The sequence below is a fragment of the Coffea arabica genome, chromosome 7c (assembly GCF_036785885.1).
Source record: "Coffea arabica cultivar ET-39 chromosome 7c, Coffea Arabica ET-39 HiFi, whole genome shotgun sequence".
Classification (NCBI taxonomy): Eukaryota; Viridiplantae; Streptophyta; class Magnoliopsida; order Gentianales; family Rubiaceae; genus Coffea; species Coffea arabica.
In genome coordinates, this window is record NC_092322.1 from 18,581,621 (window position 1) to 18,600,011 (window position 18,391).

Sequence of the window (18,391 nt, forward strand, 5' to 3'; positions counted from 1 at the left end):
TATACAATAATACCTTCTTTTGTTATACTACTATAATACCGTAGTACTCTTTCTTTCTCGTGTAACAATGACCACAAAGCTAATCGCCACAAACCAATCTAATGTTCCACCAACCAATTCTAAAATTGAAATTCACACATCTGTCATTCCCAAAAAGGAAAGGACTTCTTTATCGCAAAAGACGTTAGTTAACAGTACTAGTATTGTTCTCCAGATTGTGTGGTGTCGATGAAAGCCCGATGATGAAGACAGAATTGTGTAATAAAACTCTTCCTAGCACAAGTAGTCACGCTATGAATTAGATGCAACAGAACTTCCCTACAGCTTAAATCAAATCCTATCCATCCCAAGTGTTTGATTCACAATTCACAAACAAGAGTCTCTCTTGCCACATTATTTCTATGCATGAACAGGCATAGAGACACTGTACAGGCCACAGAAAGGGACTGCCAAAATTCATCTGTATCAAAGCCTGGCAGCTGATCTGGGAAATATAATAGTGCAACAACCAAACGTTTGGTATAATTTTTCTTTAGTCTTCAAGCACAACAAAAGTGTTCTCCGAATTGAAGTTCTTGAGCGGTAGCGATCAATGGTTTTGGCTCTCCAAAGTGCGCCGAAGGTACGTACTTGACGTTGACTTGGGTATGGAAGTCAGAAAATTCGACGGTGAAGTTGCCAAAAGATGTCAATTTCAGATAAATGGTTGGACCACTAATGGCGATCGCAATGACTTCGAAAGATTGACTACTATTACAAGGGGGGGTTTAATTTATGCATTGAATAGGCCTTCTTTCTACTGAAAATGCTTGTTTGACCCGATGGGAAGACTTTTCTGCTTTTGTGTGAACAGAAATTTCAAGTTTTTTGCTTTAGTTTGACTTTCCAATATATATATATATATATATATATATATATTCATGAAATGTATGACATACTAGCTAGCTTAAGGTGATTGAGACTCAAAAAACATATATAATAAGTATGTAAAAAGCTCCGACGCAGTTGCTTAAGTCTAATTAATTGAGTTCCATTTCGACTGAATCTTAGGATTTAACCACAAAGCTTTTCTAGAAATCTCAATATCATCCGCCATTTTTCTTTTAAAAATTTAATGCCAATTCGTATTTTAGTTGTAAGATACGAGCTAAGTGAATTAGTGAAGGGTCAAGTAAAACCCAAATTTCGCATTTCTACTGTTATTAAAAGTTAACTTGTTTTTCAGAATTGTATATATTTCTGGGTTGTGTGGATAAATAAAGCAAAGAAGAAAGGATAACTGCCTTCACTAATTAGTCATTCAAATATGCTAAGCTAAATTTTTTTGGGGGGGGGGGGGGGGGGGGGGGGGTAGGGGTCACTTCTAATGCACAGCTTTAACTGCCAAACAGAGTGAAGAAAACAACTGATAAACCATATATACAGTCCACACGTTAAAGCAACTAATTAAGCAAGTGTTAATTAAAGCTGATATTAAGCAAGTGTTTGGGACATATCAACACGTCCTACTTTTTGAAGAATGAATGGAGGATGATGTGAGGGTTTAACGCCTCTCTTATCAATCAGAGTTTTATTAGCATGTGCTCCGCGTCTCCTTAATTTCATCAAAAGGGAAATTGTTTTTGATCAGCTTCTAATTGCTACTACGCATATGAGTATGGATTTTCTTTATTCGGTTCCCTCAATAAACCCTAATAGTATTAGGTCTTACGTCCAATCCAAATCCAGAGACCAAAATCTTAATCTTCAATTGTGTGAACTTAATCAAACCATTGAATTAGGGGACCATTTGGAGGTCCCAACTGCATGTGCAAGGCAGAATATGTTTCCAACAGGTCCTGGTCGATTTATGAAACCATGCCCAATCAATATTTGATGATTGATGGAATTGATTAACCTAACTTCTGTTCTACATAATAAAGCTCACTAATTGACTTCCCTGCTTAATGATGATCTGCAAGACCAAAAGCCATTGCTTAAAACTCATGCAGGAGAAAGAAAATGAAAATGAACGAAAATCAAACTTCAGTGCGATATTAACTATCACCGTCAATCAATCATATTCTTCTTTTTTTCTTTCAAGGATTGCTCAAACACTCGATGATACAATGAATTTACTACGTGAAGGCATGCACGTATTCATATTTATTACATCTATGTATTTAGACATTTTCTCAAAGTAATCTCACTTTTACAATGAATTAAGCAGTACTCAAGGCCTCTCTTAACGATTGACCCTTATTAATTACAAATGCCGTCGTTATCACTATTGCCATTGGTTCGGGTAACCTGGGCAATTAGCATACATATGGGACCTTTTGAACGCCAAATTATCACTTAAAATAGGGAAAAATCAGTAGCATCCTTATAGATTTATTGTACCATAAAGTTTTTAACGGACAAAAAGAATTTCAATGTCGGATTATTTGTTTTTCAATTATAAGAGAATTGATGAGTACGTCCCTACATTCTTTCTTTCTTTTTTTTTTCTTTAACAGAAAACCTTAGTTTTCCATAATGGCGTTTTTATTTTCTTTGATATTGGAAATATCATAATGGCGTTTTTTTAGAGTATTATCATTTTTTTTAAAAGGATAAGAAGCAAAGACTTTATTGGTAATTCATTTTACACCATGATGATGATGATGTGCAAGTCCAAGTTATGTAACTTCAAGTATTTCGCTTTCTTTTATGAAAAGGAGAATGGGACTTGATCCACTCAAGTTGCATGTAACGTGTGATCATAGACTACGAAAAAATATCGGTTTCCAGGTCCACGGAATGAAATTGTCAAAGTGACACTAAAAACTTTGCGGTGCATCAAAAGGTTGGTGAGTTGCTTAATATATTTGAATGTGTATATCATTCATCTTAGTATGTACTCACATCTGTAATGCGAGAGTGCATGCATATTGTAAAAAACAAGTTTTTTTTTTTTTTTAATGTTGAGGCCTTTGGCTATATTGAGCTAACTCTTAATACTTGTGTAAATAATAGTAAGCCATTAGTTAGATGATTATGAAATTGTATAAATAAAAATATATCATTAGTTAGTTGATTGTAAGGTCAATTTTTTTTCTCGTTATTTACAATCCTTTCCAATTTACCATCTCACTCAACTCTTCGTAGATCGTAAGACCACTTACTCGACTTTCAATTCTTCTATTTTTTTTTTCCTTCTCCAAGGACTCAAAATCTCCTTTGAACCAAACAAAATAAAAAGAATTGCTTTTTTTGAAAAACTTGGTAGGTGTATTCAGTTTATTGTATCAGAGACTGTAAGCATAAGGACGTTGCTTCCGTTTAAGATGTGCACCAATGACTTACATGGTTTACAGGATACTAGGAGAGGAACACCGCACTATGTGCGGTGTGAAGTTACAAGTTTAACGTGCCCAGTAGGAAGTTAAGAGGTTAATATGACCAGAGCCCTCATTGGCTTTATTTTCCAACTAAAAATTATTTTTTTATCATTTCTGTATGTGGTAGATAATGAAGCATTTTGTCAACATTTCAATTAAGAAAAGAAATAATACTAATAAAGTTGAAGAGCATAATCACACATAATTGAGATAAGCTCTCCAACTGTATGATGCATCTCATTAGCTGTGAAAAGTAAAATTTAAGATATAAGATACATTAATCCAGAAATATTGACTGCTATATCTAAAAAATGCCTCTCGTCTTTCCTTATCTAGCGTCGCGTTCAATCAGCCAATTATAGTGGAACTATGCATTAGTGGTCAAAATTTTAAAAAAAAAAAAATCAAGACACAGTTTGATATCTATACTATAGCAAGTGGATGTTGAAGTAAATAATGACTTTTGGTAAAGATATTGGAAAGGATAAAACAAAGTATCAAGCATTCATGACAAAATTCCATGAGCTTCCATTAGCTTCCAAGTTCCAGCTATCTAAATATCAATCAGATCTGACAAGAAGGAATCATATTAGAATTTAATAACATTTTGTGTAAATAGTAGAATGACAATCTTGTTAAATCACAGGTAACGCATCCGTAGTTTTTGCCACACTTCATGGCAAAATTGTAAGGAAATACTAAAGCATGAAATATAAAACAAAGTCGTCAAGAACACATTCCCTACTCCTAAGTTTAAGCCACCAATATATTTGAATAATACCTCTTGCCATTCAACTTTTTCTCAAACATTAATGTTGGATATATATATAAAGAATAGAAAGCCAATAAACAGCAGATGCATTTTGAGCCACCATCTTATTTGGATAAATACCTCCTGCCAGCCAATTTTTTCTCAAACATGAATGCTAGGTATAAATAAAGAACAGAAAATCAAAAACAACATATGCATTTGAGCCTATAAATCATGTAGTTATATTTCATTCATGCCACATTTTCGCAAAGACAACATGAATGAACATAGGACATCAATTTAAATTGAAAGAAAATTTTCTCTTCTTTCGTAAAAAGCTCAATGACAAAACAAAAAGCTCCAAAAAATCAAGCAAAAGCTACAGAGAAATTTCAATATATTAGTTTGGTATTTGTTAGAGTTTATTTTTTAAATCCTAAAACGCAATCTATTCTCTATGTAATTCTTAGATTTTAATTTTCTTTTTTACATAAAGGTATTAGAAAATTCTAGTTGCCTAATTGAGAAAAGGTAGGGAGAAGCTAAGGAGTAATCACCACCTATTGATCATTCCCCACTATACACAATTTGGCTAGAAATTTAGGGCGGCAATATTTAAACTTACAACTGGGATGGAGCACATGAACATTTTTTTTCTACATACAAAGATCTTATCTTAAGGTTCTTTTAGCCATTTCAGTTACATCATTCTGACTACTCAAACATGAAATCATTAGGAGGGACAGGACAGCGAGTAACAAAAGCTACAATCAGTCTATGTACATCATTTTCTTAGAAATTACTACATCTAAAGAGTTATTCAAAAATGACACCATCAAAGTAGAGAAAAAATTTATAATGATTTCATCAGTAATCATAACTTTAAATGAAATAGGGTGAAAACAAATGCTATTAAACCTGGACTAAAGATCTTAAAGGAATGGAGCAGCCAAAGAAGACTTGCAACCTCTTAGTGATGAATTTACTAAAATAGGTAAAATACTAAAGAAACAGACTCTAAATCAAAAGGAAATGCAGTATCTTCACAAAATTTCATACTCCACTTTTTCCAAGAATAGTAAATAGGGTAAAGTGACCAGAAAATTATAGTAAAATGCTAAGAAAAAAATGAAGAGAACACTAAAACATCAAAAACATACCATTAAGGCTAAATGGAAAAATTAGCCTCCTTTTTGCTTTGTTCCTTCATCTAACAAAAATTTAGTATAAATAAATATCAGAAAAATAAAATTTATTAGGAAAAATAAAAGGAAAAATGAAATCATATTAACTTTTCTCTATGGGAAAAAGACAGAGAGTCAATACAATGCTCACCTTGAGAAAAGAATTCGCAAATCTTAACATCTCAAGCTACAACAAACATTTGAAACTTATGAGAGAGCATAAATAATTAATATGTTAGACCATCAAATCTATCATAGGATATGTGACACCACAGTAAGGAACAAGAAAATGACAATAAAGCATAAGGATTAGCATGAAGTGAAGAAATTGTGTTTCCCAATTAATAATCAAACATTAAGCACTAAACATCTAAAATGCATTTCCAAAATTTCACATCCAGTTCATACCGATGCAATACTTTTTCAAGTTGAATATATTCCTTTTGTAATAAAATCCAAAAGCATAACATGCAAAGGACACAAAGGAAGGGAGAAAGGTGATTTGTTGCTTTTAGCCAAGGAAAGATCAGCAAAAAAATGCTAGAAAAAAAAAAAACCAAAGGCAAACCTGAAGTGAACATTTTGCCAAAAACTGAACTATTCTTTCCTTCTTCAAGATATGCATTAGTCTTCAAGATATGCAAATCATGTCGATCTAGGTAACAAGAAAACAAAACAAAATATTAACAGATCATGATATGTTTAGCGAGTTATGGAGACTTGCCTGTTTTTTTTGAAACACCCTTTTATTTCCTCTTCTTAGAGGCCGAGGGAGATTTTTTGTGGTTCCCAAAAGAAAAAAAAAGAATTATACAGAAAAGTTATGGCAAGCAAAAAAGGAAGAAATTATACATAAAAAAGGGAAAACAAAGGTGAGAAGATAAAACCTGTGAGTAGTCAGATGAAAAAATAGTGAGCGATCTACAAGATCACACAAAAAATTGTGGTCCAAAAAAAAGTAACAATTGATGGTCAAGGATGCAAGTAATAATGCATCAGAAAATGCATGTCAAGGATGTACAAATTAAAGGATAGAATATAGAGAAAAGAATAAAAGAAAAGCAAAATTAGAATAACTAACCAGTGTGTATGAAGAAGTCCAACACCGCACAACTGAATAATAGCAGAAGCTATCAAAGAAACCACAATCATGTAAAAGATAATAAGAAAGGTGACAAAAAAACAAGAGAGTAAAAAGAGAAGCTGATTCGGTGATGATAATTTTGAAGGGACAGAAAAAAATTAAAATGGTCGAACCAGTGCTTGAGAAAAACAAAGAAGCAAGCAAGAAATAAGAAACAAAGCAGTTTGACAGCAATTCCGAAATATTTGAAGAATTAGAGAAAAACAAAGGAAAGCGAAGCGTAAAACCAACATGCTCACCAGGAAGCAGCAACAACAACACCAGCACAAACTAAAACCAAACCAATAAATTGGGAAAAAGGAAGGTTCAAAATAGCTAAAGAAAAATGAAGAACAATACTTATGAGGTAGGTCTTTCTGTCTAGCAAAGAAACAAGAGCAATAGAATATGGAAAAGAAAGCAGTAGATGCACCGTTACCACTGATCATGATGATGATCAGTAGAAAATCTGGTGTGGAAAGCCAGAGAAACTGCATAACCATTGTGCAAATGCAAAACACAAAACAATGTCAATCAACGGGAGCAAAAGAGCTGATAGTTGACAACGGGGAAAAGTTATTTTTTTGCAGATTTACAGACATAACCCAAGCAAAGGACAAAAAGACTACAAGAGCTTTTGAGTGGAAGCGTAAATGCAGTCAGAAGGGATGGGTAATATAGTGAACAGCTCAGGTACAATCAACCGTCAACAAAAAGAGGCTGATGACAAGAAGTGTGTAGCGGCGGATGAAGAAATCGAGAAAGTATGCATCAAAACCAAACAAACAAAATACCAGCTACAAACAAATGGTCCATAATTAATTGCAAAGAATTCGTAATTAAGCATGTTAATTTAGAAAAGTAGTTAATTACGAATCATTAATTAAGACCACCAAAAGCAAAGAAGAAAAGACTAATGAGAAGCGTTTTCTGAAGCTGGAGCAAGGTAGACATATTAATTAAATAACAATTAATTGCAACAAATTGGTAATTAATTGCGATTTGTTAGGCAACAAAAAAGTAACGTTATTAATGAATTAATTAACAATTAATTGTTAAAAAAGGAAACCAAATGTGATTTGATTGGCATGCAAAAAAAAGAGGCTAAATTTTGGCTAATAACTACACAGAATTGGTAATTAAAAGCGATTTGTTGGGTAAAAAAAATATTAATAATTATAAAAACAGGTAAGTAAATGTGATTTATCAAGCAATAAAACTGTGAAAGTATAACTTAATTTCGGTGAAATTAATTGCAAAAAAATTGAATTAAACCTGATTTGTTGGCCAACCCAAAGTAAAAGAGGACATTTTTTAATAAATTTAAAAAAAAAAGGTAATTAAACGTGATTTTTTGGACAAGCACACAAAAGCTCATTTTTTGTTAATAATTGCAAGAAAGTGATTAATTAAACGTGATTTGTTGGGTAAAAAACGACACTATTAATTAGTTATTAACAATTAACTGTAAAAAATTGGTAAGTAAATGCGATTTATTGGGTTAAAAAAATGGAGCCAAAATAATAAATAAATAAATAAATAAATAATAACAATTAATAGCGGGGAATCAATAACAAGCTGCCATTTTGAGGTCCAATAACTTGTTATTGAGCTGCCATTTTTTTCCAATAACAAAGCACTTCCAATCCAATAAAAAAAAAAAAAGAAAAGGAAAAAAACCAATGGCACGTGGAGCCAGAATTTAGCGGCAGACTTCCAAGCCAGACGTCCAAGCAAAACAAAGAAAAGAAACAATCGGCTGGACAACCAATTCACGCGAGCGAATTCACACGAAGCGACGATCACCAATCGGCCAATGGAAGCCTGCCATGTCAGCAATCAGAACCCAATTGAAAACCTCCCCATTCCCGCATAGACTAGATATGTTAATTATGTCTATGTAAGTAGATATCTTTGAGCCCTACAATCTTCATAGGAATATTATTGGCTTACCTTGTATATTATTCTTAGTGCCCGTGCGATTCTTCAAATTGATATATAACCACCAAAATCGAATGCAGCCCAACATTTATTTCAGAACACGTTTCAATCTTCAACTTTTTGGACAAAATGATCGAACCAGAAAGAGAAACAAGTTTCGACAACTATGTCATGATACAGTATGCTTTCATTTCATGCATGTCTTGGTTAGTTCCTTGATTGCAGATTAATGCAGACGATTGATCAAGTACGTACTTTAACTGAAGCAAGTGTCTATCATGTTACTGCTAACGACCGCGGTAGAACTTCATAACCTCAGACCAAGAACGAATTTTAGATTGAATCATAAGCCTTGAAAGAATTCACCAGAGAAATAATGCAAATGGTCAAGTTTTGGCGCAACTTCATGGTTCGTATTCATATGAAAAAGGGAAAAAAAAACGGAAATCTGTAAATCTCCGCTCTGCTGTATCTTAGACTGTAACAAACAAGAGAAATTTCCAATTTCCAAATTCGTGTATATATATATCTCCACTAATGAAAAAAAAAACCAGACAATTAGTTTCCACATGGTCAGATGAAGAATATCCCATGCATTAAACTACTTAGTTTAAATTAAACTACTTAGTTTAAGTAACCGGTGGTGCCCATCATCCATGTTATAGTAGACCTTAATCCACCTCTACAAATGACAAGAAACTCCATCGTGCTTCATTAGCTCCCTTAATTATCTGATCATGGAAAATAGAGAGCAAAAAACTTCTTCATCGCAAGGAATGGTGAGGCCCATCTCATGGTTGAAGCCAAACTCTTCTTCAGCTCGTTGTAACAAGCTCTGGAATTCCGGGTGTTCCAGCCAAGAAATGGGGATGATGTATCTGGTCCTATTTTGGCCAACATATACTGCAAAATGGCCTTTTGGGACATCATGTGGAAGGCTATTGTCGTGATGATCATGACCCGTATTCTTCCTTCCAAAACTTGAACACTTTTTGAGGATTTGTTTGAGGGCCGCCGTTTGGGTAGCGGCATGTTTTGTTCCTTTCTTAAGAGCCATGTTTATGGACTTTAGAGGAAAAAGGCTCAGCTAGGCAAAGAAGAGATAGAAATTGTATGTATTAAGAGGAAAAAGTGCTAAAGAGAATGAAGGATTGGAAGGAGGTGGGGATGAATTGAGGAGAATGTGGAGTAGTAGTAGTATTTATGGGAAAAAAGAAGAAGACGGAGAGATTATCTGCGAAACAAAGACGTGGAGTGTGGGGGCAACAAACTAACAGGGCTTAGATGTTCTTATTTGAGAAGTCTTGTTCAAGGCCATGCAAACTCATTCCCCATTTGGCCTTTTCCCGTTTTCTTGTTACCCCTCCCGTAGACAAATAGGACCACTATACTCTATACTCTATACCATAAACTCCAATCTCCGTTCATCATATGTGTGTATTTGTGTTTTGGACAGTGTGATTGTGCATGAAATCCCCATTTTATTAATGACTGATCTAGAGAATTAGGATATGGTACAGTCAGATTGTTCCATATATGATAAGATAAAAAATTCATATCTTTCTAACTATATCCTAAGTGTCTTTTCATTTCTTATTATTGTGGGTGAGAATCATTCTTGGGTAATAATTTGGAGGTTCAATGGGTTATGGATTCCACACCTTTTCAAACTTGAGAAAAATCGTCTAGATTTTGGGACCTATGGAATACAAGGCTTCCCTCAACAATTGGATTCGATCACCTCTTAAAAGTTCTAAGGTAATGGAAACCAATCTTCAATACCTAAACGGCGTTGAGTAAACTATGAAAGATTAAAACAGCAAAAGATAAAAGAAGAATAAAAAATAAAATTTGATTTGTGTTATAAATTTTTTTTCTCATCATACCAGTTTAAACAATCAAAGCACTTTGTAGATTGAAAAATTCGAAAAAATATGCCCTAAATGAGATATATCCTTTGCAATTATATAAATTTTCATATTAAAAAGTGAATTTGCCAAAAATTTTGTTCCTCAATATAGGAAGTATGTCTACAAAATTTTGAAAAACACAAAAAATAAAGCATAAAATTCTAAATTTTTTTTAAAAAAATGTAGTAACGCATAGGAGTGTCCTATTGAAAAGATCAATCTCACGGAGCTCATATATGCATCAAAATTATCACCCTTTTTTATCTCGTTTAATCTCCAATCGCATACCATGTCATACCCTATCGCTGTTGCCAATGCTCCAATTATGATAATTTTCAGTAAAATGACAATAACACTAGATTCAAGAAATTTTAGGCTAGCAAATTCTAGAGAACACGGAAGAGAATATTGTAGAAAGTGAAAATAAGCAGAGACTATATGGACGGTGGTGGTCGTCATGGTATTGGGGGTGCGATGAAGGGCGATGAGATGATGGTTAGAACGATGGCGGGTGGGAGAAGGTAAGAGGGTGGCCGGCATTGTACGAGTAAAAACTATATAGATGGTGGTGGTCGTCGTGACATTGGGTGCGCAAGAAAAAGTGATAGGATGATGGTTGAAACGATGCCGGCATTCTATTTTACTTTTTTAGAAGTAATTTAAACCATATGGGAAATAGGAGTATTTAATTCTTATAATTTTTTATTTTATTTTATTTTATTTTTCATTACTTTTTTTATTTTGAAATGATCGAATGGGTCGGGAGAGCGTTATCCCATGATTTTACCAAGGGAATTAATGAAATTAGTTAGCGATGGTAATCTCTAACACGACATGATAATACTATTCGAACATAATTCGAAATTAATAGATTTTAACATGGTCTAGATTTTAGTGGGTTATTATTGGGTAATCCTATTAGTGACACGAATGTAAGCGAGTTGGATTGGATCAACTCAGGTTGACATGCTAATCGACAAAATGCTTACTTTCACATAAAAATTAAACATTACCAAGGCCAATTTCAGTATTTAGTAAAAATCAGAAACAATTAAATTTGGCTCGAAGATTGTAACTATAATTTTCTCCATTTCCTATGAATATACCTTCTACACATTTTTCAATAATCTTTTATTTCATATATATCACATACTAAAAAGTGTTAATGTAATTAGTTCCGTATATAATAAGATATAAAAATTCACATCTTTCTAACTATATCCTAAGTGTCTTTTCATTCTTTATTGTGGGTGAAAATCATTCTTGGGTAACAATTTGGAGGTTCAATGGGTTATGGATTCTACACCTTTTCAAACTTGCGGAGAATCGTCTAGATTTTGGGACTTATGGAGTACAAGACTTCCTTCAACAATTGGATTCGTTCACCTCGTTAAAAGTTCTAAGGTAAAGGAACCAATCTTCAATGCCTAAACAGCGTTGAGCAAACTATGAAAGATTAAAACAACAAAGGATAAAAGAAGAATAAAAAATAAAATTTGATATGTGTTATAAATTTTTTTTCTCATCATACCAGTTTAAACAACCAAAGCACCCTGTAGATTGAAAAATTCGGAGGAATATGCCCAAAATGAGATATATCCTTTGCAATTATAAAAATTTTCATATTAAAAAGTGACTTTACCAAAGATTTTGTTATTCGGTATAAGAAGTATGTCAGCAAAATTTCAAAAATACAAAAATAAAGCATAAAAACCTAAATTTTTTTTAAAAAAATATAGTAACACATGGGAGTGTCCTATTGAAAAGATCAATCTCACGAAGCTCATATATGCATCAAAATTATCACCCTTTTTTATCTCGTTTTATCTCGAGTCGCATACCATGCCATACCCTATCGCTATTGCCAATGCTCCAATTATGATAATTTTCAGTGGAATGACAATAACACTAGATTCAAGAAATTTTAGACTAGCAAATTCTAGAGAACATGGAAGAAAATATTGTAGAAAGTGAAAATAAGCAGAGACTATATGCACTGTGATGGTCGTCGTGGTATTGGGGGTGCGACGAAGGGCCTCCATGAGTTGTTTAGTGCCTCATCCATGCAACAAGTTGCTTCCATTTTATCCATACAAGATGATCCAAATCAATGTTAACTAGGACTGGATTTTACACCTTTGCACAATTAAGGTCCCAATGTGAAATTCCATGACCAAAGGCTAATTAGAGAGTTTTGGATTGCAACCTGGAATTCTCACAAGCTCTTTCCTACCTTGGCGCATGTCCTTGTTTGAGAGTCTCATGAAGTTGACCAAATGACATGCGACATGACTTGTAGTCATTTATCTATTTCCAACATTGCTGTCCTTTAAATGCACCGTCGATTTGTGGACAAATTGCTTTCAAGAAGAGAGGAATGATATGATTCGGAGCCCCCCCAACTCTAGTCCACAAAGATCTCACATACGAAAGATATTCAAAGTTTCAAGTTGTTCATTTGGTCTTGTTGAGTAAGGACTTATTTGTCATTTTAGTTGCTGTTTATTTATTTATTTCTTTTTAAACAAATTCGGCCAAAATAGCCTTCTAGTTGGCCGAACAATAGCCCAAACAAATCCTAGTCTAGCCGAGTTTTTACTTAGGTATTTTTAGTTCAAGTGAATCCAATTCACTTTAGATCTAGTTTAAGTGAATCCAATTCACTTTAGATTGTCAAGTGTATGGCTATATATAGCCAAGGCAAGAGACCTTCCAAATCAGTTTTTCAATCAATAAAATTGTGAGATTTCACTTTTCTCTTTCCAAAAGAGATTCTTTGAATATTTGAGAATCTTTCTCAAGTTATTCAAGTGAACTTATCAATCAAGTAACTCCTTGATTGTGACGTTCCTCTAACTATAGTTTGGTTCGCTAATTCGTTAAATAGTGGGTTGAGATAGTATCAATAGTGTTCGCTACTTCGGGGATTAGATTGGGTCAAATTTCCACTGCCAAATTGTTGGTGATTCGTTGTCTAGATCGTGTCAAGTGAGGTATCACATCACAACCTTATACAAATACATATGAAATTTACTAATACACAAGAGCTTAAACAAAAACAAAACTAAAACTACCTCAACTCTTTCTCCAAAATCACGCTCCCAAACTTTGTCCCCTGTAAGGAAACAAAGGAGAATAGGGTGAGCTTTCGCCCAATGAGGTGCCAAAAGGTCACGCAGTCACAAATCACATAACTAACTTTTAGTCACTCAAATATAAGCATCAAATAATGAAATAAGTAAACACCACAATTCATACAGAGCGTTCAAGTAAAGGATATAGATGACTCTCAAGAGCTAATTTCACCGTTGCATTAACTTGTTCCAAACCGGTTGACACTCCGTCAATGTTTATAGAGACGAAACAATGACCGTAAATCTCCACTTTACACCAGTTTTTTGTCCACCCAACATACCTCTTACCGGTCCCAAACACCAAACAGAAATAGTGGTGGTAATACTCGAATATACCCAATCAAGAACAAGTATGGTTGATGAGATAACTTTCCAATTGACTTAATCAAGATAGAGGTATTGAGACGGGAATGAGAGGCACCCCCCACTCGAATTGAGTGTGGTACATACTGCCGTTCAGCACTAGGGTCGATGAGCCAACCCTCCAATCGATTTAATCAAAATAAAAAGTATTGAGATGGGAATGAGAGGCACCTCCCACTCGAAATAAGTGTGATACATACTGCAACTCAACACTTACAAGTCAAGCACAAACACAAATACAAATACAGGTCAATCAAGTTCAAACAAGTATAAGATCATTCAAGAAGGGGAGGACGATTGTGATAAAGTACACCCTCGCCTCATCAAGTTCAATATTCAACACAATACGTGGTATCATTCAAATCAAGATATTAAGAAACATGCACTTGACACTCACCAGTTTAAGCAAAATAACATCAAAAGTTCGCCCCCGGGTTATGCTCTTGATCACCAACAAATCCTAAGAACAACCAAGATAAAGTATTATGGTTCAACCATTCAAAACTTAGGTGAACCAAAAAAAATCCAAATAACTACTAGTGCAAAGGTGTAAATATGGTTTTGGAGTGAAAAGAGAACATTTGGACCCAAAGGACATGAGTAACCAAGGAGTTCCTCATTCCAATTCATGGCTAGAATTTCTAGCAACAAATAGCTAAAAAGATAATCAACCTCGAGCTTAAAAGCGAAACAAATGCAACTAGAAAGAATGCTAGAAAAAACTATCACTTTTCCTCTTATTTTACACATGATTTTGTCAAAATTTCAGCTTATACACTACCATCAAAGTGCACTCAAGAACTCACATGTAACCTAAGTCCAAACCAACCCAAAATCACCCCTCTAACATCACTTATTTTACAAGAAAGAAGGTAAATAAAATTTCAACAGCACTTCCCCTATTTTCTTCACTTTTCCATCCAAACTCAACACTTATTTTTATCTCAATCTAACCTCAATCACAACCACAAGTTATAGGCTATAAAATACCCTTGTTTAAGGCCAAAAAACCACCCAAAAATAGCCAATTTCAAACTCAAGAATCAACTATAACAAAGCTGAAATTTATAACCCTAGGCTGAAATTTTCAACTACAAGCTGAAATTTTCCATAAGCAAGCCATAATAACTTATAAAAGCTAGAAAATTCACATGACAAATCTACTAAATCATGGCCAAGCTCAAAGCATCATTATAAAGCTAAAATTTCACCATCAAAATTGAAATTTTTGAATCACCACCCAAACCATGAAATTTCTCATGAAAACTACCAAAATCAATCCCTAAATCCACTCTTATGTAAGTATTAAAAGAAATGAGAGTTTCTTGATATAGTTACCTTAATACCCTAAGAAGAAATGGAAACCAAATGCTTCTTTCTTTCAAATCAATCCACCAAAGCCCTTAATCCTCCTTAGATGTCACCTTTTATGGAGTAGTTTGCAAAATCAATGGTTAAAACTCAAGATTCAAACAAGATTAGAAGGTGAAAAATGAAGTTTTTCTCCCCTTTTTTTCCCTCAAAGTTTCGACCAAGAGAGGTAGAAAGATGATAGCATTTTTGTCAATTTTTTTTAATTAAAGGTTAAGAAAGGTTGTAGTCAAAGTCAAAGCTCCATAAATTTTGTGACAAATGGCATTCCAAGGTTAATCATCATCTTATTGTCTCCCAAATGCTAAAATACCTAGCCAATCTCTAATTATCCCCTAACACCTTATAAAATAATATCTCTTTGTATGAAACTCCTCTTGGTTTTCAAAAAAATTTATCGCACATACCGCATTAGTGGGTGTTACTTCCATAATTCACTTCGAATTTAACATGAACTAACTTATAAAAAAATGCTTTAAAAACTTGACTTACTTATAAAAATATCTAGAAAATTAGGGCAATAAAATAAAGTAAAGAAAATGTATTTGAAGAAATAAAATAAAATAAAATAAAGAAATTTTTCGAGTTCTCAAATCTTTCCTATCTAATATCTCTCTCAATTTTCTCTCTGAACTTTCCCGTGATTTTTTCTTTACGTTATCTTTCTTTTGTCAAATGTAATTCTGAGAATCCAATATTTATATTAACAGCATCTAAAACTTCAGTATCATCCTTGATATTGTTTCAGTGGATGAAAAATATTCTTCTTGAATTGATAATCTCAAGGTGAACGAAAACTATTCTCTTATCTTTCTATTGTGTATTTTTTGCTACATTCCTATGCCTTCAAAAAATTTTGAATACTAATTGTTTAACAAATGATTTCTCACACCATGTGTTTGATAAAATGTCTAGGAGGAACCACTATATAACAACATAGATTCGTGCCTAGGATGCCATTTGCCTTTTATGCTTGTTGATTACATATATACTAATCTAGTAGTTTTTAGTTTGCAATTGAAAATTTGAAATTTTCAACTTGATTACTTTTTGTAAAAGTTCTTTTCAAGGAGTAGGAAGGATAACATAAACAAATATGATATCCTTGAAATTTTTGTAATTTTTCTTGTTATTGCTTACAATTTTCATTGCAATTTTTGTTGCAATTTTTATGTATTTTTAAATTTATTTTTTGAAAATATATGCAATAGGTTTGATACATTTAAAAAAAATGCAAGGACCAATAATAGTAAGGTTAATAATGGTAGAATTTATTTTTAATAATTATAAGGACTATCAAATTACGCAATCTTCTTGTGCCTCTACAATAAAATTTTTTAAAAATTTTTAGTTCATGTTGGAAACTATAGCCTACATTAAAACTTTTCTTTCTTGTTATCCTACATGACAATTAGGATAATTAGATGGCAACAATAATATCATTATGGGAATAAAATTTGAAAGTGAATCACATTGGGAATATTTTTTTAGAAAGAGTGTTATTTTGGCAAAAAAACTCCTACGTCTTTTATCATCTTTAGAGTCTCATTTAATATCTACTTGATCAACATCAAAACCTACAACTAGTTGTGTCTCAAATCACCCCCTCTTATTATATTTACATGTACTATATTTTGACTAATTTCAATTGACTCTATTGCTAAAGCCAATAGCATTCCAATTCCATCATGAATGACAATCTAATTGTGCACAAAAATAGGTAAATAGTTATAGTTTAAGTCATAGTCATCCAAAACTTCATGCATAAGAATGTGTAATATATTCAATGTTTTAAACTAAAATTGAAATACGAAACTACCATTGAACTAAAGCATCACTTTATGAACTTGATTTTGCCAAAAATCGAAGTAAAATCAAATTAGTCAATTCCTGTTTCCAAATAGAATTCATTTTGATTTAGGAATTCTATTATTCAAATTGTTGCTTATTCTTTCAGGACATAGCATAGCCATGCAGTAAAAAGCAATAAATCAATATTAGCTTATACAAAAGCAATTAGCAGGAGTTGTTTGTCCAGGGTGGTTCTGTTTCTAAGTGAAGTTAAATTTCATTCAGAGATTCCATTATTTAAGTCATTGCTTGCCTCTTAAGGACATAGGATGGCCGTGGATTTAAAAATCAACAAATCAATATTATCCTTGTTTGACAACTATTAGCATGAGATGTTTGTGTAGGGTGGTGTTTTTTACATTTAATCATTTTAAACCTTATAAGAGGAAAGAGGATGATGAAAAGTCAAATTAAGATTTCACAGTTAAATAATTAATTCTGAGCTTAACTGAATGTTAACAAGCATAGCATATTTTCCACTTACTAAAACATTTGACTAGATGTTGTCAAAGTCCTAACTGATAAATAATAAAATTTTGGACTATATATTACAAAGGTTTTTGTACTTATTTTCTTTAAAAAAATATATAACTAGATCACAAAAATTATACCTATCTAGTACTAAACCATTTTTATGGCAACCAATTCATTACTAATTTTATTTCCATTATTGAATTTATTTATTGTTTACCAAAAGTGTTCTCATACCAAAGGTCTATTAACTTCTAATATTCTCCATAATTTCTTCCGCTTTTGGTTTTCTGTAGCTATATTTTTCCCAATTGGAAGAAAAGTGTGTAGTATATATATATATATGCAATAACATTTGACATAACAATAGTTGCCTCTATTCTAGACATTTTTTTCAACAAAATTGCAACTTATCAGCCTTTTCCATTTTCACTTGCAGCCTTAATATTTTCAATAGGATCTTTTTTCACTATAATCAAAATTTTTTTTAAAAGATTGAAATCTTCTTGTAAGGTCTAAAAAGGAGGGTGAATTATGTAGTTCACAAATTTTCAAATTCAAAACTAACTTTATCCAAGTAAAAAAATTTTCCATTCAAGTATTGAGAAAATAATAGTATAAGAATATGACAATCAAACTCAATCAACAAACTGTACGGAAGCAATTAAAAAAATAAAAGGTAAAGGAATAAGATATTCAAACCGATTTTAAAGTAGTTCGGCCATCCTCGGTGCCTATGTACACTCCAAGTTTCTTTAAGTTTTAGTATTTCTCCACTAAGTGTCTCTTCAAATGTAAGTGAGACAATAACCTTAATGCATAGAAATGAGGCTCATTCTTACTCACATTAAGTATCTCTACTCTAATTGAGTCAAGAGTTTTACACTCACAACCTCTTTTTATCACAAAAGTTATCTCTCCACTCTTACA

At 32.8% G+C, this 18,391-nt stretch overlaps 1 protein-coding gene and 1 long non-coding RNA gene across 2 annotated transcripts; both read right to left on the reverse strand.

Annotated features, from left to right (window-relative positions):
• Positions 1-3,823: 3,823 nt before the first annotated feature.
• Positions 3,824-6,441, reverse strand: LOC113698150 (uncharacterized). Its single transcript, XR_011817863.1, has 4 exons — positions 6,379-6,441; positions 5,449-5,484; positions 5,274-5,323; positions 3,824-3,932 (listed from the first exon to the last, which is right to left on the reverse strand). It is a non-coding gene; the product is annotated as an uncharacterized lncRNA (long non-coding RNA).
• A 2,647-nt stretch (positions 6,442-9,088) lies between these two features.
• Positions 9,089-9,418, reverse strand: LOC113697972 (protein SMALL AUXIN UP-REGULATED RNA 9-like). Its single transcript, XM_027217610.1, has one exon. The coding sequence runs from the start codon at positions 9,416-9,418 to the stop codon at positions 9,089-9,091; it is 330 nt and encodes a 109-aa protein (XP_027073411.1).
• Positions 9,419-18,391: the final 8,973 nt, after the last annotated feature.